This window comes from Hypomesus nipponensis, chromosome 13, assembly GCF_054491055.1.
Source record: "Hypomesus nipponensis isolate SF chromosome 13, ASM5449105v1, whole genome shotgun sequence".
NCBI classification, from domain to species: domain Eukaryota; kingdom Metazoa; phylum Chordata; class Actinopteri; order Osmeriformes; family Osmeridae; genus Hypomesus; species Hypomesus nipponensis.
In genome coordinates this window covers 6,249,879-6,274,451 of record NC_140373.1, presented here as the reverse complement: position 1 = coordinate 6,274,451, position 24,573 = coordinate 6,249,879, and the positions used below count along the sequence as shown (strand labels likewise).

Below are 24,573 nucleotides of genomic sequence, written 5' to 3'. Positions count from 1 at the left end.
CGTCTCGCCCTATACAAGTTTGGGATGTGATCAGACTGCTTCTTTAATTAACTTGTCTACATTTATTATCAATCAGGCCATCACATGTTGGTCTGCAGTTCATGTCGTACATTTCACCAAAACGTTTTCTTTAAATAGTGCTAATAAGTGTCTATTTATTTTTGTCACGGCCACAGCCCTTGTGTTTTTAGTTTTGCCTTGCCCTAGGCTAGTGTTTCCCTGGGTCATTGTCTTCACCTGTGTCTTGTTGAGTGGGTTCAGTTCTCGTTAGTGTTATCGTGTCCACCTGTGTCTTGTTTGGTTCTGTGTATTTCGGTTCCTGTTTTGTGTAGTGTTTGGCTTGTCCTTTTCCCCTTGTTACTGTGAGTATCCTGTCTGTTTCCCTATTATCAAGAATAAACCCTTTTAACTATCTGGCTACCTCTTCTGCATTTGGGTCCACCTCATCGTAACAATTGACTCCGTTAGGATACAGGGTTATCCTAACACCCAAGTTTCTTTAGTAATCAATGTTCAGTACTGCCACTGACGCTATACTTACCACTCCCTCCCTCATTTCCCAAAATAACACACATCTATTTCCTTAACTCTTTCTGTCTACTCTCAGTGATGGGGCTGTGAGGATGCTGCTGCAACAAGCGAAAAGATTCCACACAGTAGTTTTAAAACAAAACTTCAGTTTTTCATAGTATCAAAATGTTGCGTGTTGTGGTAGAATCCGCCAAAGGACTACCAAAAAAGAAGATTGGGAGTCCTGATCCTGTCGCATCTGTTGTTTTTAAAGGTAGGAGAAAGTTACTTATCGTGTTTGCTCCATTGTAGGCTAGTTCTTAGTTAATTCTCTAATCTAAGTGGTTTTTATTTATTCTCTTTAACAGATAATCAAAGAATAACATATTCTTTATTCCAAAGATAATAATGTAGCCTACCAAAATGAAACTGAGTTAAAATGGTTTTTAGTGATTTAATGTGTTCGTGACGTTCATATTTGAATTGTTAGCATCAATACTCACTGAATGGAAATGATAATTGATTATTTACATGTTTGCAGATGAAAAAAAGAAAACCAAAACAATAAACAATGAATTAAACCCAGTCTGGAATGAGGTATGTCAGATCTCTTTCTCTCTCTTGGGAAAGCCAAGATGTCTTGCATCAAGTTATTCAAATGCTTCAAGTCCCAACATGAATCCTGTGTTCATTTCACTTGTTTGCTGAGGGTGTGATAGCCTCCCATTACCAATTGTTTGAGTTGGTAGTTCCTGAATGATGTTCCACTGTAGCTTTCTTTTCATATGATAGATGATTGTTATTCCTATCATTAACAGTTTATAAAGGCCTCTTTAATTTTACATCTAAAATAGTACTAGCATAATTCATACATGTCTTTTTTGCTTTTTAAAATTTGACTTGTGATCATTATACAGGATCAGCATGTTTGATTGCTGTTGTGTAACTCTCGTGAAATTGCCTGTGTAGATATAATGCACCCTTGAGTTTTGTTGTACATGTCTTACCTCAGGTACTTGAGTTTGACTTGAAAGGTTCTGCGCTTGACTCGTCATCCTACATCGATGTGATTGTGAAAGACTTCGAGACTCTAGGGAAAGACAAGTGAGTGGTCCCTGGTTATGTCTCATCCTATTCCACCCTAGCACGACGCTATTAAGAAACAGAAGAATTAAAGGATTTAAATCTTCCATTATATGCATGGCACAGTCAACCTCCACCCTGCTTAAACAGTGTGTGTGTTTGTATCCGTGTGTGTGTGTGTGTGTGTGTAGATTAGTTCAGGGAAGGCTGAAGATCTTGTTAGGACAACTCCAAATCATAATGAGTGGCATGAAGGTTATCATTACAGAGTAACTGGGCTATAAGTCAATACTGTCTGTTAACAACTAGCCTATTACAACCAACCTATCACCACCCATTGTAAGCTAATATGATAGCCCCCTAGGTTCCACCATACCCTACTAGTTAAGCAAAAATATTTACGCATGAAGTGGTTTGCTTAGTGAATGTGAGCTGAGTTTGTGCTCTCCGGTTCCTGTACCAGTGTCTCCCACACACCCTACTCTGCCATGCACAGACTTGCTGGAGCTGAGTGGGAGAGGTGAGCTGTTTGTCAGGCCTCTCTGGAGAATGAATCACTGTTTGTTCTCCCAGAAGACGACTCCAGTCCGGGTTAGGAGAGGAAATACAACAAAGAGAGAGAATGAGAAAGTTAGGAGGGTCCACGTTGAGCTAGGATGTACAATGGTTCATGCCAGATTTAAGGGCATTTTACTTAGAGAGTAACAATGAGATTGAGGCTGTTGCAGTACTTGCTGTAATGTGGAGCATTGGTCTCATTCTAGAGCTCAAGCAGCTCTTGCTTTTGCTGTGCTCTGTTGTAGTTTCCATGTAAAGTCACAGAAACATGTGGAACCAATCTGGAGGCTGAACCACAGAAAATGTTTCCATGATTTTTGCTAATTAAAGGGATCAAAGCTTTGTTTACACTGACAAAACTAAAACTCTTGACAAGATTTCGTGGGTTGAAATGAATTTGATAAAACTAGCCCATCCCAACTCTACTTGGTGGAGAATAAACAATCTGTAGTCGAGGGTCCAAGACATTTTTTGTCTGCGTGGTTTATAACTAAGATGTGTAATATGAGTCACGTTTTCCATGGGGCTGCCCTGTCTGAATCACACTCTGGTGAATTGAGGGACTGCTGCACTCTGCATAGTTTCCCTGGGACTGTTGTGGTATGGTGTCACCTGTAACCATAGCAACTTGAGTGAAAAGTATAATCTTATGTTTCCTGGACTTATTCGATTTCAGCAGGAATTTCCCAAATGACCTAGAAAAAGATAGACAAATACCTAGAGAACATTCTTCTGGAACTACTTTCAGGTATATTGTCATGACAAATCTGTTTTGTACACAACTGTAGCTTCTGTGTGGAAGTGGTATTTGAGTGAGTTTATTTTTAACTGGGAATGGCTTTGTTAGCCCTGGGTGGAGGCTAGTCCCAATGGTGAGCACACAGTGCTTTATGCACACAGCATTATACACACACACACACACGCATACATGAAGACAAACGCCTTCTATGCCTTGCTTCACCAGTTCTAGGTGGGATGTCAACATGTTAAACAGGTGGTTCATAACTCATATATTTCAGATCCCAAAACTGATACCCTTGTTAATAGCTCCCTGTGTTTATAAGTTTGTGGTGTCCAGGTCACTTACAATATAACCCAGCTAGTCCTATCATGTGTTCAAAAAAGGTAAGTAATCTCATCTTCACTCTGTCTCTTGCAGGCTGCTGGGGTCTACGAAAGTCTCTCTGAGAGACCTAGCCACTGGCCAGGTCAAATCCCTCCCATCCAAAAATCTTCCCCTCATCAATGAAAAGGGGCAGGACATTGGAGTAAGTGCTCAGACTTTCTAATTGACTCACATGGCCTAAGAGTTCAGTGTAAGCCTTCTTTACACTGATGATCCTTAAATCAACAAGTATGGCAATTGAATATGATTACAGGCTACAATCGACCTTGTGATTGGCTACGATCCGCCAGCAGGTGCTGTTCCCAATCCTAACAACTCCCAGGATGGGACCACAGCAGGGGATGCTGGTATGAAATGTCTGCTTATTAGTTTGTTGTCAAACACAGTTCCCAGGAACTCAACTCCCTGATGTTATCTTCTGTAAGTGTGTCTTCCATGCTGTGTCCCTCAGGGGATGGAGATGAGGAGGAGAATGTGGACCTGGCTGATGGGGGCCAGACTGGCTCCTCAGGTGGGGGTTCCTCCCCAGGCCTACCAGGCAACACCACCCAGGCCATGGTCAGGAGGGCCAGGAACCGTAGCAGACCGCTATCCAACAAACCCCAGGACTTCCAAGTGGGTTGAATACTACTGTACTAAGTGTGGGCGTCAGGTGGCTGAGCGGTTTGGTCATCGGGCTAGTTATCAGAAGGTCGCTGGTTTGACTCCCGGTCATGCCAAAATGACATTGTATGCAAGGCACTCCACCCTACTTTCCTCGGGGCGAATGTCCCTGTACTTAGTGTAAGTCCCTCTGGATGAGAGCGTCTGCTAAATGACTAAATGTAAATGTAAGTGCGCTTGATTTATGTTGTTACCTTACTTGCAGATGGGAGGAGGCACTCCCATGTGGAATTTGTCACACTTTTAGGGGTATGCCATTGATTTAACTGAAAAACGCGTGTTGCAATTGCACTGATTGATGAAATGTCATAAGTGAGAGGATGCACAGATTTGTGTCCAATACCTACCTTTCCTTGACCTCAACCACTGTTAGGACTTGCCAACCACCAAATACTGTCAGAACTGTACATGTTCAGTTCCCTATTATCTGCTGCACACTTTTGCACAAAAGGGGCTTTTGCTAAAACAACATTTAACACAATCGGTCACTATTTGTAACGCAAAGTTTGATCGACACTGCACTCAATTTGTCTACTTACAAACTCCTCGTCTTTCCTAACAGATTCGAATCAGGATCATAGAAGGCCGCCAGTTTCCCGGAAACAACATCCAGCCTGTGATCAAGGTCAACGTGTGTGGACAGACCCACCGGACACGGATCAAGAGGGGCAACAACCCATACTTTGATGAGGTCCAACAGCATCACATGTGACACCTGACACACACTTGACACACTTATCAAACCTGGTGTTCCCAAGGTTGTGCTGGCCTTCTGAGCTAAGGTCAAGCTTGGGAAATGTTCATTTTCTTTCTCACTGGTAAACTCAAATATGTTTGTTGCCAGATATTCTTCTACAACATCAACATGTTACCGTCAGAGCTTTTCGACCAGCAAATCAGCATCCGGGTAAGTTCAACGGTCAAATGGTCTAGATGGACGATCCTATACTACTGTATGATCGTCCAGTTCTGATCATTTCCTCACTCTCTCTACAGGTCTACGACTCTTTTTCTCTGAGAGCTGACAGTCTGATGGGAGAGTTCAAGGTACTCTTATCTCTCCATTCATTTATCCGTCCATCACTTTCATCCATCTATTCATTCATCCACCCTTCCCTGAGTTCCTCAATGAGTCTGCTATGTCAATCACCAGATGAGTTCACAGTTGCTGAGAAACATGTAATATATGTATAATATTCTGTAACTTGTTCTGTTGCCTCTAGCTGGATGTGGGCTATGTGTATGATGAGCCAGGTGAGTTACATCTCACTACACTGAGTTTGCATGATGCTCATTTGCATGAGCTCACATTTTGTTGTTGTGTATATTTCTGTTTGTTTGTTTGTTTGTTTGTTTGAGTGTGTATGTGCTAATGTGCATGTGCTCAACCACAGCCCACTCTGTCATGAGGAAATGGCTTCTGCTCAGTGACCCAGATGACTCCAGTTCTGGGGCGAAGGGTTATCTGAAAGTCAGCCTGTTCATTGTGGGGACAGGGGATGAGCCTCCGGTAAGACTGGTTGGTTTAGACCATGTGTGTGAACAAGTTGTCACACATATATTAGTAAAAACATTGAACATTGACCCTCACCTTCAACCATAGTGTGACACGTGTGTGTGTGTTTGTGTGTGTACGTGTTTGTTGCGTGTGTGTCTATAGGCAGAGAAGAGGGAGTCCAACGATGACCAGGATGACATAGAAAGTAACCTCCTCCTCCCCGCAGGGGTCACCTTGCGGTGGATCACCCTGGCTCTCAAGGTGTTCAGAGCTGAGGACATCCCCCAGAGTAAGACACACAGTCACATAAACACACATGCATATACACACAAATGTATCACTTAAACCCTCAAACCCGCTATTATGTGTGTGCCCATTCTTTATATTTTCTGTGCAGTGGATGATGCATTTATCCAGTCAGTGAAAGAGATCTTTGGAAGAGACTCAGACAAAAAGAACCTGGTTGATCCTTTCCTTGAGGCCCGCTTTGCTGGTAAAAAGGTAATGGCTACTCGTTGTATTCATTTAGCAGATTATATTATCCAAGGCATGTTCAAATAGTGATTATAGTTAGAACAGCAGATAATGAATAACCACAAGGGCACAGTTCTAACCGTATTCGTGCTGCAGCTTTGTACACAGGTCATTGAGAAGAATGCCAACCCTGAGTGGAACCAGTTACTGAATCTTCAAGTCAAGGTGACAGAGCACAAAGAGCTGTGTCAAGTTTTAGTTATCTCACATTGGCTACAAATAGAGGCCAAAAAGACTTAAAAGTGCTCTATACCGACGACAGAGATCTGTCCGTTTTTTTCAAGTTTTATTTAGTTTTATTTAATAACTTATCCTACCATGTCTTTTTCCCTGCAGTTCCCGTCCATGTGTGAATGCATCAAACTAACTGTCTTCGACTGGTGAGCCAGCTGCATGTCCTCCCTAAACCCTCACAGAGCACAACTTGATTTGTACATTCTTCTTTTTATTAGTGTAAGAGTTAGCAGTGGCCAGTGTGGTATGCAGAATGGATTGTTATCTTCATGTAGTGTTGCTAAGGGCAACATTTATTGTAGTCCTCCCTTGGAGTGCTGCCTCGATATTCGCTGAGCTGACTAGATGACGAGTCCAGAGTGTGGTTTTGTGGTCAGTGGGCGTATGTTTCATCCTCATACTGGCTGAGTGTGTTCTGTATTTGTGTGTCTGAGATCTTCCTGTGTGTGTGTGTGTGTTTGAGTATGATGAGTGTTGTTTCCTCATGTATGTTTGTGTGTGTCTGCCTCAGTGACAGCTGTATGTGTGTGAGTATGAGTCAGACATAACCCTCCGCTCCCACTCCCTGGCTGGGATCCTGTTAGCTCGGCCCTGCCCTTAGACAACCCTGGAAAACAGGGAGAGAGGTTAGGACAACTGTGTTTCCTGGCCACGTGTTCAAATCCCATACACGCCCTGATCAGTAGCAGGCCCTATACCCTAGACAATGTATGGGGGTTGGTTTCAAATGATTGAATTGGTGTCAAAAAAATATGTAAATAATGCTGTGAGCCAGAGCGCTGTTTTGTTTGCATCTCATTCATGGCTGATCTTCAAATGTGTTTGGATTTTAGGGTCTACAGTTTAGTGTGTAGAGGCTAGTGTGTAGAGGCTAGTGTGTGGAGGCTAGTGTGTGGAGGCTAGTGTGTGGAGGCTAGTGTGTGGAGGCTAGTGTGTGGAGGCTAGTGTGTGGAGGCTAGTGTGTGGAGGCTTGTGTGTAGAGGCTAGTGTGTGGAGGCTAGTGTGTGGAGGCTAGTGTGTGGAGGCTAATGTGTGGAGGCTAGTGTGTAGAGGCTAATGTGTAGAGGCTAGTGTGTAGAGGCTAGTGTGTAGAGGCTAGTGTGTGGAGGCTAGTGTGTGGAGGCTAGTGTGTGGAGGCTAGTGTGTGGAGGCTAGTGTGTGGAGGCTAGTGTGTGGAGGCTAGTGTGTGGAGGCTAGTGTCTAGTGTAGGGGCCAGGGTTTTGTTGTGGACTCGGACCGAATACCCTGGCCAGTGACTGTTAATGTGCAAATTCAATGTTTTCCTTGTTTCTGTGATTGTGCAGGGATCGTCTTACCAGGAATGATGCTATTGGCACCACTTATCTGAACCTGGCCAAGATTGCCTCCTCTGGAGGAGAAATAGAAGGTAAGGCAGAATGATGATCTGATAGTCCTCTATTCCTATCTTGTCTACTCTTCTACTCATATGTTCCTTCTTTCTGTCTCTTTCTTTTTCTATGGTATTTTTCTCTCTCTTTCTTTCCCTTTTTCTGTGTCTTTCTCGCTCGCCCTGATTTTGTACTTCTCAATCTCTTTATCTTCTCAAGTTGAACAGTTTTAAACATTGGGTGACCTTGTTATCCAGTCCATGTATTGTGTTCTTTCTCCTGGTGTAGATGAACATGCAGGATGTGGGGCCAATAACGAATATAAAGGTTGATTTGAAATTGATTTGGTTCATCATTTCAGAATATGTATGTTTGGCATGGCATGCATTTGTTAATAAAGGTCCACTGCCACGACACGCAAGCCTATATACACAGTGATTAAACAGACACTGATACACAGTAGGTGTTATTACAGATCTTTCGAAAAGGGCGTTCCTCACCACAGGTATTGAAGTCTAAAGCTTAAACTAGTCTACATCTAACATCTAGTGTTTTTGACTACTGTCACTAATATTATTATTATTATTATTATTAGACTATTATTACAGGATGGTGTTGGTGTAGTTGTTCTGAACGTGTCATTGGACCTTTAAGCAATATTATTAACCCTGTGTGTCTAACCCTACCCCTGCCATGCTATAGCTTTTGCTTGGAAAAAAAAACATTTGCATGCGCTTTGAAATGATAACAGCAAACCTCTCGCATTGTCTTCATGAAGGAAGTCTTTATCAGTCACCTGGCCCCTTTTACAAACCAAATTCAATGTAAGATAATATATAGCGTTGTTAATAGTGAAATGGGTCAGGTCTAACCTGTGTGTCTAGGAACCCATGCCAAGCAGTCCAGCCAGTCACAGCACTGACTCCCTAGCTCCTCTACCTGGGCTCACCTGTTGTCTGGTGCGGCGTTCCTCCACAGGGAAGACGGGGGAGTCTGAGGTGGGCTTCCTGCCTGCATTTGGCCCCTCCTACGTCAACTTGTACGGGAGCCCCCGAGAGTTCAGCGGTCTCCCTGACCCTTATGAGGACCTCAACTTCGGCAAGGTCTGCCGTTGTCCTGTCGCCTGTATCAAACACCAATCCTTATGTGTAAACCTGACCATCCCTGTAGTCTACCATTACTGAAGAACATTTTATTTTGCTTGTTTATGTTGTTTCCAGGGAGAAGGAGTGGCCTATCGGGGAAGGGTCTTGGTTGAACTAACTACTAAACTAGAAGGCAAGCCAGACAAGTCTGTGGACAGCATCTCCAGTGATGACATACTGGTGGTCCAGGTACTGTACCCTGGTTTCCCTGGCCAATAACACTATGATGTAAGCTGTAACTTGTAACAACAAAGGAAGTGGTAAACTGTTAACGTCAAACTCTTCCAACCCCTCTCATTCTCCCCTGCACCTCTCCATGCCTCTCTCTTTCTTCCTCTTTCCCTCTCTCTCTCCCTTTCATTTGCTCTCTTTCTTTCTCACATCCCCTGTATTTTCTCCCTCGTCATGTATGGCTGAACTGGTCTGTCTCTCTCTGTCTCTCCCCCCATCTCTCTCTCCATCAGAAGTACCAGCGGAGAAGGAAGTTCTGTCTGTGTGCCGTGTTCCACAGTGCCAGCATGCTGCAGGAACCGGGAGAGCCAATCCAGTTTGAGGTCAGTATCGGTAACTACGGCAACAAACTGGACACCACCTGCAAACCCCTGGCCTCCACGACCCAGTACAGCTGTGCTGTGTTTGATGGTGAGGGACCACATTTCTGTCTTCAATTTCATCAAACAACATCAAACATTTCATGGGAGGAAAAGAGCTGCTATGCGTGTGATTTTCCCCCAAAACCACAATGTATTACTATGTACTGTCAGTTGTCCTGTGCTGTCGGTTGTAGGAACATCCATAGCTTTAACAATCAATACCCCCCTCCTCCAACCATCCGTCAGTTTAACACAGTCCAATCACTTTAAAAACTCTAACCCAGAGACTGTCCAATGGAAGTATTGATACAGTCTGTGTCTATCTCTCAGGTAACCACTACTACTACCTTCCGTGGGCAGACACTAAGCCTGTGGTGGTGGTGACGTCCTTCTGGGAGGACATCAGCCATCGTCTGGACGCTGTCAACATCATCCTGCACATCGCGGACCGCCTGGTAAGGCCAGATGTTATAGATAATTCATCCACATCATGCAGCACTCACAATTCAAATAATTGGATGGTAATGAAAGGAATGACAGATTTAGTGGCTTGGATAGTTTGGACTTGATTATGGATCTATAATGTATTATGACCTTGTGAAACAGTAAAATAAAATGTACGTACACTATTCTCTGTTTTCAGCAATCCAACATCAGTGCGATGAAAACTGCCATGTTGGCTAAGATGCCCGACACTCAACTGGCAGAGATCTGGTTGAAGCTAGTCAGCCAGCTCATTGATGATCTGGAGAGGTAAACCTACATCTCTAACAGGAAGTAGCTGGTGGAAGAGCGGACCATCTCTCATTGTTTACAAATCACCTGTACAAGGGCCACTCTGTTGCAATTTCAGCACCATGAAAGCCTACCATGTTTTTACTTGATGTGACATAGTTAGCCATGTAGCGATGCTACGTTGATGCTATTGTCTCTGTCCCAGTTTTCATGTGCCAGAGCTGGAGGGCAAACCCAACCTGACAGCGTTGGACCTCCAGATCAAGAAGCTGAGAGACAGTGCCATGGCAACCATATTGGACGGAGCGAGGTCTATGAGAGAGGAAGCTGTGGAGATCAGAGACACTCTGGGAGACATTGAGGCCTGGCTGGAGAAACTCAGGCAGCTGGCTGACGAGGTAGGAGGAGCTTAAAGGACTCCTGGTTAAAAGTCTAGTCTCGCCAGTGGTGTAGATAATGGGGTGTTGAGGAAAGCCACATCTCTTTGGTGTGATGTTCCAGCCTCAGAACAGCATGCCAGACGTGATTGTGTGGATGCTGAGAGGAGAGAAGAGGGTGGCCTACAGCCGCATCCCTGCTCACCAGCTGCTCTACTCCACACACAGCCAGGAGGCCTGTGGACAGGACTGCGGACGAACACAGACCATCTTGATGAAGGTGCTGGAGGGAACAGTCATTTCTCCACGATCTCGGTCGTGATTTGAATCTTGGCTTCTGATCTCAATGCTGAATTTGTTTTCATGTTCTTGTTCAGTATCCCATGGATAAGAACAAGGGTCTGAAGGTTCCAGTCCAGGTTCGGGTCAACATGTGGCTGGGCCTGTCTGCTCACGAGAAGAAGTTCAATGCTTACTCAGAAGGCACCTTCAGTGTATTCGCTGAACTGGTAGGCTTCTATTGAAAATGCAACATTTTATTGGTGACTGACTACAACTGTCAAGACGGAGCCATTGGTTCGTCATCAAACCTGAAAGTAAAAAAACCTGTGAATGTTGGTGTCTGTGGTAGTATGAGAACCAGGCGGAGATGTTTGGGAAGTGGGGCACCACGGCCCTGGTGGGACGCTACAAGTTCTCTGACGTGACAGGCAAGCTGAAGCTGAAGCAGGAGTTCTTCATGCCGCCCCCAGGCTGGGAGTGGGAGGGGGACTGGTTCATAGACCCAGAGAAGGGGTGAGTAGCACTACCCTCGCTGATGGCTTTGTCTGGTCTTAGGTGTCGAATCATGCAGTGTTGCAACAATATTTGCTACCCGCTGTTCTGCAATGGTTTGGATGTTTTGGGCACAAACAGAGTGGAACAGAGACTGTAGAGACCTGGCCCATGTTAGAATGAGTTTCAGTATAGTAAGTCCTTTTAGACAATTATAGGAAGTCAACTTGTTCTGCCCCTTCCCTCTCTCCATTGCGATATCAGCTGGCAAACTTACAGCTTGCTGCCATTGCTGCCAAGGTACACCCTTCAGATGAAACCTGTGCCAGCCTGCACAGACCCAGGCACGCTCACAACCAGATTTATTTTGCCAACTGTTGATGGAACAAGCTCTTCACAACACATCCAAATATTTTCACCCTACCCTCACCACCCTCCATCTTGCTCACACCAACAGTGTGTGTGCTTTCTAAGTCTGGTGTAAAAGATCTCCATGTGTGTGTGTGTGTGCTAGGCTGTTGACAGAGGCGGACGCCGGACACACAGAGTTCCTGGACGAGGTCTATCAGAACGAGACCCGCTTCCCTGGAGGAGACTGGAAGTCTGCTGCAGAGCCCTACACTGATGTGGTAAGAGATACACACACACACATATGCATGCACATGTTTTGGCATGCAAGGTACACCCTTCATTGTCCCTGTGTGTGTGTGTGTAGAATGGGGAGAAGACCCAGAGTCCAGGGGAGATTGAGTGCCCAGCAGGCTGGACCTTGCAAGATGAGTGGACTGTCGATGACAACAGAGCCGTAGATGAGAAAGGTGTCATGTTTAATCTCTCTGTGTCCTTTTATCTCCTTCCAACAAGTCAACTGAACACTTCTCATTTCATGATCTCATGATGCCTTTACATGTGTAAATGCTGCCCCCTGCAGGTTGGGAGTATGGTGTGACCATCCCTCCGGATAACAAGCCCAAGTCTTGGGTTCCTGCTGAGAAGGTCTACCATGTCCACCGCAGGAGGAGGCTGGTCAGGCCCCGGAGCCGGACGGCCGGCCCCACTGGGGGATCGCCCACGGAGGTCAGCGCAGGACAAATGATTTAGAACGCTCTGAATAAAGCCAAGCGATGACCAGCGCTGCCAACGACTAATGTTGCCATGACATTCATCCTACAGCGACGGATCCAAGGAGACCCAGAGGGCTGGGAGTTCTCATCCCTGATTGGCTGGAAGTTCCACAGGAAGCAGCGCTCATCGGACACGTTCCGTCGCCGGCGTTGGAGGCGGAAGATGGCACCTGCCAACACCCTCGGAGCCGCTGCCATATTTAAACTGGAGGGGGCGCTGGTGGGCACTGCTCGCTTTCTAAATGAAGAACAATCCTTGTCTGTAGACAACCCTTCATACATTTGGACTTTGGACCACATCATGATCCCTCCAAAGATCACAGTCCAAGTTCAGTCCATAATTAAAGTTATTATCAAGGACGTTTTTGTAAATAGGGACTGGTTGTGTGTCTCCAGGGGATTGACACAGATGAGAAAGGCCAGAAGACTGATGCTACCAAGCTGTTTGGAGCCAACACTCCCACTGTGTCCTGCTCCTTCGACAGTGAGTGACTCCACTACTCTGTACAGCATGTCTCAACAACAATGGTGCCAAAATAGAAAAACACCATTGACATAATGCTGTTCTATCCTGAAGGGTCCTATCGCTATCACTTGAGAGTCTATGTGTACCAGGCCAAGAACCTAGTGGCCATGGACAAAGACAGCTTCTCTGGTAAGCTTTAGCACAGATATAACTTACAGTATAACAAATACCGATGTGAGTGATGGCAAGAAAACATCTTGTGTATTGCAACAACTGTGCTAATGGCTAACACGTCCTTGTGCCTTGGCTTGTAGACCCGTACGCCCACGTGTCCTTCCTGCATGTCAGTCAGTCCACGGAGAAGCTGTCAGCCACACTGAACCCCACCTGGGACCAGACCCTCCTATTCCACGACGTGGAGATCCACGGCAACCCCGACACCATCGCCCAGAACCCCCCCAAGGTGGTCCTCGAGCTGTACGACAACGACCAAGTGGTGGGTGGGAATGGACACGCAACACAACGCACGCGTACAGACATACAGACATACACACTGCTTGTCTGCTTGTGTATCTAGTGTGCATGTGTCGCTGTCGTTTGCCCAGGGTAAGGATGAACTGCTGGGCAGGACTGTGTGTGCCCCGCTGGTGAAGTTGAACGCGGGCATGGATCAGGTGCCCAAGCTGCTGTGGCAGCCAGTCATGCAGAGAGGCCAGCCAGCAGGGGAGGTCCTGGTGGCAGCTGAACTCATCCTGAAGGACAAGGTACTGGGCTCTGGAGAGAGAACATTACACTGTAGCAGCTGAATGCTATAGCAAGGGATGGTTGAAGCAGAAAGAAGCCTTTGACCCATAATGGTGTGGGGAAAAGATGTTTAAATCAACGTTCTTCCTCTCTCGCTCCAGGGGAATGAGACGGAGCTGCCCCTGGTTCCTCCCAGGAGAGGGGAGAACCTCTACATGGTTCCTCAGGGCATCCGGCCGGTGGTGCAGCTCACCGCTATCGAGGTACGTTGTCTCCCCCAGTGTCAACACCTCACATTGGGCACACTGGAGATTATGACTGAACAAACTCATCCAAATATTGCATCCCCTGTATTTTCTCCCTCGTCATGTATGGCTGAACTGGTCTCTCTCCCTCTCTCCCTCTCTCCCTCTCTCTCTCTCTCTCTCTCTCTCTCTGTCTGTCTGTCTGTCTGTCTGTCTGTCTCTCTGTCTGTCTGTCTGTGTGTGTGTCTGTCTGTCTGTCTGTGTGTGTGTGTCTCTGTCTCTCTCTCTCTGGGTTCTGGTCGCAGATCCTGGCGTGGGGTCTGCGTAACATGAAGACGTACCAGCTGGCCACGGTGTGCTCTCCCAGCCTGGTGGTGGAGTGTGGGGGCGAGAGGGTGGAGTCTGTCGTCATCAAGAACATGAAGAAGAGCCCCAACTTCCCAGGATCTGTCCTTATCATCAAAGCGGTAAAGGGCCCAGCTTCCTAGTGCTTGTGTGTGTCTGTGTGACAGAGAGGGAGAGAATGCAAGGCATTGAGATGTACTGTACTCTGCGTGGTTTTCATGAACTTGGTCTGCTTCCAGCTCCTTCCTAAAGATGAGATGTACACTCCTCCCATCGTGCTGAAGGTGATCGACCACCGTCCTTTCGGCAGGAAGCCGGTGGTGGGACAGTGTACCATCAGCAACCTGTCAGACTTCCGCTGTGACCCCTATGTCGCCAGGGCTGAGGTCGCCATGTCCTCCAAAAGTAAACACATTCTTCAGCATGCAACACTTAGGGACACTACTGAAGATTGTGACTCGTAAATCCTAAATATTTCAGATTCCACACAAACATGGAGTTCAGTCCAGTGCAGATCAAATAGAGTGTAAAAAAGAAGTGTGTGTGTGTGTGACAGTGGCTCTGATGATGGCTGCCCCACCGAGAGATGTCTCCATTCACATGGGTGAGAGGGGACCCCTGCTGGAGGATCAGGTACAGTGCCCTCTTCGTTCCTAAACCACAGACAAGATGCATCTTAACCTTAACACATCCACAATGGCTCCCTTCAGTTTCAATGTCTTATTTAACCAGTGGGATCTGACTTTCATGAGTAGCATCTGGATTCATTAGACATCAGTGTTATGTTAATGGTATGAGCTTGTCCCCTCTTGGGCCAAAACGCTTTGGTATGTATCAAAAGATCATTTGACAGTGGTCACTCTGACTTGCAGTTTTCATTCAGTTTGTCGGCTGCCATCCACAAATTGGCCAGCCCTAACATTCGTCTTGTACGTATGAAAGTATATTATTGGTCAATTCTTTAGATGAACCAATGACACTGCAGGGTTGAGGGAGCGTGTCTTTACAAATTGTATTTTCAGTGAAATCACCTTGAAATCAATGAGATCAGTTGCTACTATTCCATAATTACTCTTTAATTTGGGGCCACTGTAATGATTTATATTGTATTTTTCTGTGCCACTTCCATGCATTGGAATTAAATTTTAAGTGATCCTAAACATTTTCCAATCATAGAATTATTCTACATTTACTCACATTCACCCTCCATGGTCCATCTCCAGCATCGCTAATAATATTAATATCTTGTCTTGTTTTCCGTTGCATTCTGTCCTACTTGTCCCCACAGCATGCTGAGAAGGTGAGACCCCTTCCCAACCCCATTGCATCTGTCCCATGGCACTATTTAACAACGCAGAAGGATGTAGTCCACTATAAAGTGTCAACACTTTCCCATTACAGGAGAAGGAGCTGGTCGACTGGTGGAGCAAATTATACGCCTCCATAGGAGAGCAAGAGAAATGTGGTCCCTACCTGGAGAAAGGCTACGACACCTTGAAGGTAACCCTTTGACCTCTGTCATTCGGACAGGTTTCTATGGATCATGAATGTATTGTTCTGCTCAACATGAACCGTGTCATCCCTCAGGTGTATGACTGTGAGCTGGAGCAGGTCCCAGAGTTTCAAGGGCTGACAGACTTCTGCAGCACCTTCAAGCTGCACAGAGGCAAGAACGAAGATGGAGTGGATGACCCCACCGTGGTCGGAGAGTTCAAGGTGGAGAGAAGTGTTCCTTCACAGCAGTGTCTATTGAATTGAAAACCTCTAGCGCCATCTAGCGGTGGTGTCTGCATTGACACATGGCACCTTGCAGAATGTAATACCATCACAACGTGTGTGTGTGTGTGCGCCTCTGTGTTTCCAGGGTTCGTTTAAGTTGTACCCACTGTCAGACGACCCTGGCATAGCTCCTCCTCCTCGCCAGTTCCGTGAGCTGCCAGACAGCGGGCCGCAGGAGTGCTTGGTCAGGATCTACATCATCAGGGGCATCGACCTGCAGCCGAAAGACAACAACGGCATGGTGTGACACACACACACACACACACACACACTGGCATGCATACTGTACACACATAGTTACATCAAACACATGCATGGTTATGGAAATGTGGATAAGGCAGCATACATGTTTTGAGGTTGTTTGCTGACGTTTAGCACCCACTTCACAGTGTGATCCGTACATCAAGATCGCACTAGGAAAGAAGAGCGTTGATGACAGAGATAACTACCTACCCAACAACACCAACCCTGTGTTTGGAAAGTAAGTCCTAAACCCAGGAAAGACAAGAATGAGAACATCCTATCCATTCCTAGTACCACAGAGAACAACAATTCCTCTAAGCAGCTGTGAAGCCAAGGATTTAAACCCATGCAGAAGACATGCACATCATAAACACCCTTATTGCAAAACCAACCTGCCTCTTCCTTGTCCCTCCTCTCCCTCCATGGGCAGGATGTTCGAGCTGAGCTGCTTCCTGCCTCAAGACAAGGACCTGAAGATCTCTGTGTACGACTACGATCTGCTGACTCGAGATGAGAAGGTCGGCGAGACGGTGATCGACCTGGAGAATCGATTGCTTTCTCGTTTTGGTTCCTACTGTGGCCTGCCGCAGACCTACTGCCTGTAAGGACCTCCAAATACACGTAGAAAGACCTGGAAAAACCACTAGACTCTTCCTCGTCAATATAAACTATATTGCTTTGATGGATATTTCAAACCTAGAAATGATCTAGGAGTTACAACTTCACTATCCTTTCTGTCACATGTGCGTAGCAATGCTTTTCTGGAGATTCCCTCTGATTGGCTATGATTGCTATAAAATAGGACAGGGATCAACCAATGGCGTGACCAGATGAAGCCATCTCAAATCCTCCAGAACCTGGCTCGTCTCAAGGGAATCCCCCCTCCCAGGACGGAGGACAATGGAAACACTCTGAAGTTCCACGGCCAGGAGTACCGCCTGGAAGAGTTTGGTGAGGCTACTTCCATCACATGCTGTCCAGTCCTGACATTTTATCTTATCTGTTGACTTCATAAAACGAGCATCTTTGTAAATGGAGAAAATATTGTACAGTGGTGTTGTGTCCTTGTGTCTTCTAATATTGTCTTGAACTTGAAATATCCAGAGGCTAACAAGAAGATCCACCAGCACCTTGGCCCACCTAATGAGAGGATCTGTCTGCACGTACTCAGGAAACAGACTCTGGTACCAGAGCATGTGGAGAGCAGAACACTGTACAGCAGCTTCCAGCCTACTCTCTCTCAGGTTAGAACACTACAGCAGATCCAGCCTACTCTCTCTCAGGTTAGGTACATACAGGATTCACGACTGACTAATGTGTTAGCTCACAACTGACATTGATCCTGCCTCTTTAGGGAAAACTTCAAATGTGGGTGGACATTTTCCCCAAAAGTCTGGGTCCTCCCGGGCCTCCTTTCGACATAGTTCCTCGCAAGGCGAAAAAGTAAGCAGTGCTGTTGCTTCTCATTTTCACAAGAGACCATTTCTGAATGCATATCATTCCATTGTTCGAAGGCCTGCTCACATTAACTCTGTGCGCATCATCAGATATTTCCTTCGAGCCATTATCTGGAACACAACAGAAGTGATCTTGGATGAGACCAGCATCACTGGCGAGAACATGAGTGACATCTATGTTAAAGGGTGAGCAAAACAGAAAAACACATTTGCAATACAAGTGATGCTGGGTTGAGAAAAATTAAGGATACTTACTGTGTAATCGTCATGCTAGCTGGATGCCAGGTATGGAGGAGGACAAGCAGAAGACAGACGTTCACTACAGGTCTCTGGATGGAGACGGGAACTTTAACTGGAGGTTTGTTTTTGAGTTCGAGTACCTGCCTGCTGAGCAGCTGTGTCTGGTCTCCAAGAAGGTGAGCGACTGCAACGGAAGCTTCATCCAGTCAAATAAAGGCTTCTCAGTTGTTGTAATGAGTTTGGTTTTATTGTATGCTCAACGTTCTGTCCTTAGGAGCACTTCTGGAGTCTTGACAAAACTGAGTTCCGTACCCCCCCGAAGTTGATTGTTCAAATATGGGACAACGATAAGTTCTCATTAGACGATTACCTAGGTGAGATCTTTTAAACGTCTTTTTTTCCCCCACGTAATTAAAGTTAAAACCTGGACAATGTTGAAAATGTTGCAACAACATCACAGGCACGGTGGAGCTGGACCTGCGGAACCTGGTTCCCCCCGCCAAGATGCCAGCAAAGTGCTCTCTGGAAATGATGGAGGGGAAACAAGGGGTGCAGCCCAAGTCTGATCTGTCCACCTCACTGTTCGCCCAGCAGTCTGTCAGGGGCTGGTGGCCCTGCTTCATAGAGCAGGATGGCAAGAAGGTCTTAGGAGTAAGTAGGGCTGGAGCAGGGTGAAGCTCATCTGAGGCTTTGATAAAACATTCAACAGTTAACTGTGTCAGTTTTGTATGTTGGCTATATTTCTATGTGCGTGTGTAGGGGAAGGTAGAGATGACTCTTGAGATCGTCAGTGAGAAGGACGTGGATGAGAAACCTGCTGGAAAGGGGAGAGATGAACCCAACATGAACCCCAAGCTGGACTTTCCCAAGTAAGAGATCACTGTCCTCACTTGGAAGCCCATTCACTTGTTGTATACACATTTACATGTGTGAAACATAACCATCTGATAGACTGACACTGGGAGATGTAACTGCTTCAGCTCAAATAGACAGTTGGTACAAAATCTGCAGTGTGAACTTTGTATCTATTCTCATCTAATAACCTTGACCCCCAGGCGACCAGACACTTCCTTCTTCTGGTTCACCAACCCCTGTAAGACCATGAAGTTCATTGTGTGGCGCAGGTTCAAGTGGATCTTCATTGGTCTGATCATACTGATCATAGTGCTGCTCTTCCTTGCTATCTTGCTCTACTCACTGCCGGTAAGGAAGGACTGAGGGGAGGAGATAAATGAAATACTACTGTTTCTGTGGTTACTGTTGTTTCTGTGGCAACCACAAATTATGTGCTTGTGACAAACATCATGACTGAAACTGATTTTGTTTCTCTCATTTCAGAACTACATATCAATGAAGATTGTGAAGCCATTCAAGTGAGAGAAAAAAACCTCAAGACAACATGATAACTTATTTCATGTGTCTAGATTATAGACCAAAGAAATTTCAGACAAAAGTCCTACATTTTGTGCAACCAGACTATGGGAGTGCCAATATATGAAAACAATTGTTATTTTACATGTTGAACAAAGATTTCTACTGCATCTTGCACTTATTTAGAACATATTTTACAATATGTGTTATACATTCTCATGTTCACAGTTATGTCTGTTTAATGTATTTTAAAAGGATCACGTCATCAAAATACTGAATGATCGTCACTGCACTTAAAACAAATATTTTATTCATGCATAATGTGAGAAAATATGGGGTAAAATAAAGACAACCTACTTGGGAAATGTGCACCGTTGTCTTTATTACATGTATAGTTACAAAATAAGTCAAAGTTCTCCCTTTGTAGTTATTATTTTCCTTGGATTGAAAAATGATGACAACATTGCCAAGAATGATGACAACATTTAGTTCAGGCGACAAACGGACCGCTCCCTTCGGTCTGGTCTTTATCCTGTACTGTCGCGGCGAATTGACGAATTGTCTAAACAAGTCCCACAGCGACCTAGATCATGTGTTGAGTATGAATTGAACTTTCATCTGCTTTAATAAGCCAGCTATTCATAGAACAATTATGAATATTATTTTAATGACTGACGACTACCGGAAGACCTGAAGATAAGTGGCTAACGTAGCCGTTTTGCCTCGCTATGTTTGTGCTATTGGAAATGTTAGCTAGCTACAAGCTAGCTAGACGTTATTAGGTAGTAGGCTGCCTCTACCAGTTCTTTTATATTATTGAATCAGTCATCAGTTAAAACAGTCGTATGGCTTATCAGTCACTGAAAAGCCCGACTCTAAGGCGATATAACTATCTAGTTACGTTTCTATTTTGGTATATTGCAAATAAAGAATTATACGATTGTTTTCGTCAGTGATTTATTTGGCTACCGTCCGAGCGTGTCGCTGGTTCAGGGCAAGAAGTGACATCATGTCCAACACCGACATGTTTTCTAATGCGGTCGAAAACCGACCAGTTTTGGGACACACATCATGGACTTGTACTTCCCAGGACCATCAGCTGGCAGATATTCTTCTGCCTGTTCACTTAAACGGCAACACTGACCTCAGCCAGGCTGACAGAGAAACACCAAAAGGGTAAGAGGGTGTGGTTTTGCTCAAATAATCACATTACTTTCAAATGTGTGTAGTGACAACGATTAGACCACCGTCTATGCTGTTGGAAGGATGTTCTGCGAGCTAGTTGTGTTCATGTCACAACAAAGTCATTTACAAGCCTAATGTGTGTGCCTCTTCTCCCGCCCTCCCCTCAGCTGTGCCCCAGTTCTGCTGGAGCAGGTGGAAGAGGGCTCTCCATGTGTCATCACCCTGCAGTGTCCCCCTCAGTGTCCTGCTGTCATCTCCAGCCTCCTGGTAGTCAGTGAGGCTCGCACTGTGGAGGTGTACTCCCAGTCAGGGGACTACTGTGGCACCTGCCGCGGGGAGAGAGAGGCCAGCACAGAGGAGCACAGGTAGCTGGACAGATAGAGGGACGCTTATGGTTGGCTCCCCATTCATGCCAGGGCTACATAATAACATGAGCATCAGTGCTCGTGGAGAGTGAGATAGATGCGTGACAGTTTCTCCAGACTCACATTTGGCCTGTGTTTGATGTTTGCTAGTGCAGAACGGGGGCCCTTCTACAGGAAACACATGGCACTGGACTGTCCATCCAGAGCATGTGACGTCAAGGTAGGTTCGGCGGAATTCTGTGATTGAAATCAAATCGCTGTCTCCCTAATAGTCACTGGATACCCTGTCTCTGTCTGACTGTGTTTCCTCAGCTGCTGTCCCTAGGTGGGCGGACCAGTGTGGCTGTGATGAGGGTGGTGCTGGGACTGCGACCTCTGGAGCCCACAGATACTTCTGTCCCCTGCCTGGGGCCTAGACCAGACCTGGGCCTGGGTTTGGGTCGGAGCATCGACATGGAGCGTGTCCAGTCCATGGTCCAGGACATGGGTACCAGCCTCTCACCTGGGGCTCAGAGCCTCATGGACATGGTACAGATCCAGCAGAAGGTGACCACATTTCAGACACTTATCCAAAGCGACTTACAGAGGTATATTTGGACCTTTGACCTCTAGATCTGAGTTCAACGCTCCATCGCTGAGCTATACCCATCCCTTAATCAGTCATGTCTGTTGTTAATCTGTCAGCCAGTCTGGGTACTGCTCATTGCAAAGAAGCAGGCTTTTTCCAAATACTTTTTGTTTGATAAGTGTGGGTAGAATTTGAATTTCTGCATTCCGTCAGTTTCAAGCTGACAGGGAGGAAACAATCCCTTCATTGTATGTTAACACAGCTCTTTTGTTCTTCACTAAACAATGGACATTTTCCTCAACTCAACACGTGACTGCTGACTGTTGTCATCCGCCCAGAACCAAACAGATGTGCTTGGGGGCTTCCTGCCTCTCCTCATGGGCAGTGGGGCTCTCTCTGCCCTGGCTAGAGGAACCAGATTCCCTGGAGTACCAGGCACCATGGCCCAGCCTCCAGGCACCACAGGACCAATAGACCCAGTCCCACCGACCCAGAACGAAGCCCTTTCAGGAGGAGACGCCCCTGGTCTTGCTCTCCAGGACGGAGGTAAGAAACATTTTCATTGCTGTTCCTCCAGTAGTCAAGAAAATAATTTGACCAACCATAACCTCACATTTTGTGAATCTTACCATCAGTCTAATCAACATACAATTATAAGATAAAGTGTGTCTGTTTAGCCAATGAGAGCCCTCATCTGCAGACTACAGTCACTGACCCAGAAACCGTCCACAGGCGCTGGCACCACCCCCTCCATCAGCCTAGCCAACCAGGCCAGGCTGGCAGACATGATGTCACCCTTCCTGAGTGGCTCGCCAGGTCAGGGACGGGGAGCAGCCTCAGCCCCCTCAGCCCTGACCTCCTCCCCATGCTGCAGAGCGTGTGTGGCCAGGTCACGCAGCTACGCCTTGAGGACGCCACCGCCGCCAAGCAGGAGGAGAGGAGAGCTAACGGGCCGCGGTGAGTGGGCGGCCAGGCAGGAGGCTGGCCAGGCAGGAGGCCTGTAAACGGCACAGGCCCATAAAACCAACGTGTGAATACAAACTGCCGTGTTAATGTCTTGACCGCCGTGTAACTGTCCTGTGTGGTGTGTAGGGGTGGGAAGCAGTCTGGGATATGAAGTCCAGATGGGTTTGAGTGACTGGCATGTCTGAGTGGGTGGGAGGCAGCTGTTTTGCTGAATAGGCGGGTGTCTACCAGTCGGGGCCTTTTGTTGGCTTTGTTGCGGATGTGTTGTGGTTTGGTGGTGTTTGTGTTTGAGGCTGTCTGTCTAGCAGTGACTGTACAAGCCGTGAGTTATAGCTCTAAAGTACTGTAAGTGTTTTGTGTGGCATGGATTTGTGTATTCATGCATGCTTGGTGTTTTCCTTTCTTTTGCTCTGTCTCTCTTTCTCCTTCTCTCCTGCCTGCGTCTCTCCCTCCATCACTTCCACCCCCTCCTTCCCTCTCCCCCAGTGTGGAGCAGGGCTGCTGCAGAGGGCTTGAGGAGGTGCTGGAGCTTCGCCTGGAGCAGATGGAGAGGAGGCTGAAGGAGCACATGGACCAGCGCCTGGACGCCCTGGAGGTCAGACTGCAGAAGGCCCTGCTGCAGGCCCTGCCCCTGGTCACCCTGAGCCAGCCCGCCAAGACCAGCTCTGTAGCCCCCCCTGACCACACCCACCCGCCCCAGACCCTGAATGGAACATAACAGATCCTCATGTCAAAGCCTGGATCCTGCACTGACATGAGCCCCCAGCTCCAGCCTTGTCCCCAGCCCTATCCCCAGCCCCAGCCTTGTCCCTAGCCCCTTCCCCGTCTCCAACCCCCTGCTCCTGCCTTATCCTCTGCACTGAATCCAGACTCATTGGCTCCAACCCAGATACTGACCCAGTCCTTGATTCCTTGCACTATTCCAACTGATCTGGTCATAACTTTAGTTTTACCACTTACTGTACATGTTTGTAACATAATATTATTGTCTGCCTGCCTGTCTGTTTGTGTGATTGAGTTAAACCTCTTACTTACTCTCTACCATCACAGACGGTTTCTGAGAACTGTATGAACAATGTTGTACTGATTATGAACTGTATGAACCAGAGTGAATATTAAATATATTTATATACTAGACCCTGTGTGTCTGTTTTCTATTGGATTGCGTTGGCTTTCTGCTGAGTCACCACAGTGAGACCATGTTTATGCCTCATGTACCAGGACAGATGTTTCAGTTATACAGTATTTCCACATCAGGTGGATGGAAACCTACTGCCTGTCTCTACTGCTGTGGGCTGGAAAACAAAGTTCACAAACTCCCAAGTTCGACGAGGTAAGTCAGTTCGATCAGATTGTAATGTTTTGGGGGTCAACGATCCCTTTAATGTATCTTTATTTTAAACATTTTATGTAAATTGGGTGTGACTGGCCCATGGTGTTGTGTACACACAGAAACAGAATGAGGACACAGCTGCAGCTCTGGAGCAGAACCTGGACTGGGCCACTGAGGAGAGGAAATGGTCACAACTGTGTCAACAGCCCTGCTTAATAACTCAGACTCACTGCCAGTCAGCCTGCCTGCCTGGATGATGCCCCAGAGCTGCATGGCGGATGAGTCAGCTTTGGGAAATGGACAAAGGGACGAGTCAAGTCGGATCAGTGTGGACGTTGGGTTGTCCTTATGGAACTTTACTGAGCTTTGAAGAGGTCAGCCGGTCACCATGAGGGTGGGTGTTTGTGAAGACTTTCTGTGTGATTGTAGGGGGGAAGTAACAAAAAGACAGTGTTCAGCTGTGAGACTGGATGTTTTCACACATCCACAGTATCACAGCCACAATATTAGTTGAACACTAATAAACGGTTTGCTTCAATGGAACAGCGGCGATAGTGTCTGTCCTGAAAGAGAATGTCAGTGACATCTGTCTGTAGAGGACTCCTGATCAGATGGTCCCATATTGCCTCAGGGCCCACTGACAGAACAACAGCATCAACGTCTGGCCCTCTCGTCTGATGGGCTCATGTTCTGGAAGTACGTGGTGATGAAGCCATGTCCTGCAGTTGAACATCTCGTTGGCCTGTCACGGAACAGACACATTACCGCTACTTTGACGATAAAGTCCGGAATCAAGGACATTTGAAGCAAATGTTACAAATGACATCAGTCCCCCTGGTCCAGTTAGACTTGGTGCTCCAGGACCATATAGCAGCAGGGGGACAAGTTCCAGCCTCCCTCTCTGTCAACCAGTGGCTTGCATAACAAGCCGCTCCCTCTGCCTATAGGCCAACACATCACCTC

The 24,573-nt window shown here is 46.5% G+C and overlaps 2 protein-coding genes across 5 annotated transcripts; both read left to right on the top strand.

Annotated features, from left to right (window-relative positions):
* Window positions 1–607: 607 nt before the first annotated feature.
* Window positions 608–19,562, top strand: LOC146259704 (myoferlin-like). Of its 4 annotated transcripts, none has more exons than XM_084669973.1 (54): window positions 608–784; window positions 1,052–1,107; window positions 1,523–1,614; window positions 3,311–3,419; window positions 3,531–3,624; window positions 3,729–3,892; window positions 4,503–4,631; window positions 4,785–4,847; window positions 4,937–4,987; window positions 5,164–5,194; window positions 5,335–5,450; window positions 5,601–5,727; window positions 5,836–5,939; window positions 6,069–6,137; window positions 6,309–6,352; window positions 7,511–7,593; window positions 7,844–7,882; window positions 8,534–8,658; window positions 8,776–8,889; window positions 9,165–9,342; window positions 9,624–9,748; window positions 9,937–10,046; window positions 10,234–10,426; window positions 10,530–10,685; window positions 10,783–10,914; window positions 11,037–11,200; window positions 11,694–11,808; window positions 11,895–11,997; window positions 12,111–12,256; window positions 12,353–12,523; window positions 12,700–12,787; window positions 12,881–12,958; window positions 13,084–13,265; window positions 13,375–13,533; window positions 13,675–13,776; window positions 14,064–14,225; window positions 14,343–14,508; window positions 14,660–14,736; window positions 15,392–15,403; window positions 15,505–15,603; window positions 15,691–15,819; window positions 15,968–16,123; window positions 16,272–16,363; window positions 16,556–16,726; window positions 16,928–17,076; window positions 17,230–17,369; window positions 17,480–17,568; window positions 17,673–17,768; window positions 17,857–17,998; window positions 18,097–18,196; window positions 18,283–18,473; window positions 18,582–18,691; window positions 18,878–19,025; window positions 19,161–19,562. In XM_084669973.1, exons 1-54 carry the CDS (start codon window positions 697–699, stop codon window positions 19,197–19,199), a joined length of 6,168 nt encoding a protein of 2,055 aa, XP_084526099.1. In that variant the 5' UTR covers window positions 608–696; the 3' UTR covers window positions 19,200–19,562. The 4 variants fall into 4 exon arrangements, with proteins under 4 accessions (XP_084526099.1, XP_084526103.1, XP_084526102.1 ...); XM_084669977.1 differs by lacking the exon at window positions 15,392–15,403 and adding an exon at window positions 14,976–15,044; XM_084669976.1 differs by lacking the exon at window positions 7,844–7,882.
* Window positions 19,563–19,711: 149 nt separating this feature from the next.
* On the top strand, window positions 19,712–23,412 carry c13h10orf88 (chromosome 13 C10orf88 homolog). The gene is given in 8 exon segments (XM_084670450.1): window positions 19,712–20,369; window positions 20,546–20,743; window positions 20,894–20,963; window positions 21,056–21,289; window positions 21,650–21,857; window positions 22,044–22,153; window positions 22,156–22,268; window positions 22,764–23,412. Coding segments are annotated over 8 exon segments (1,332 nt in total). The 5' UTR covers window positions 19,712–20,202; the 3' UTR covers window positions 22,996–23,412.
* Window positions 23,413–24,573: the final 1,161 nt, after the last annotated feature.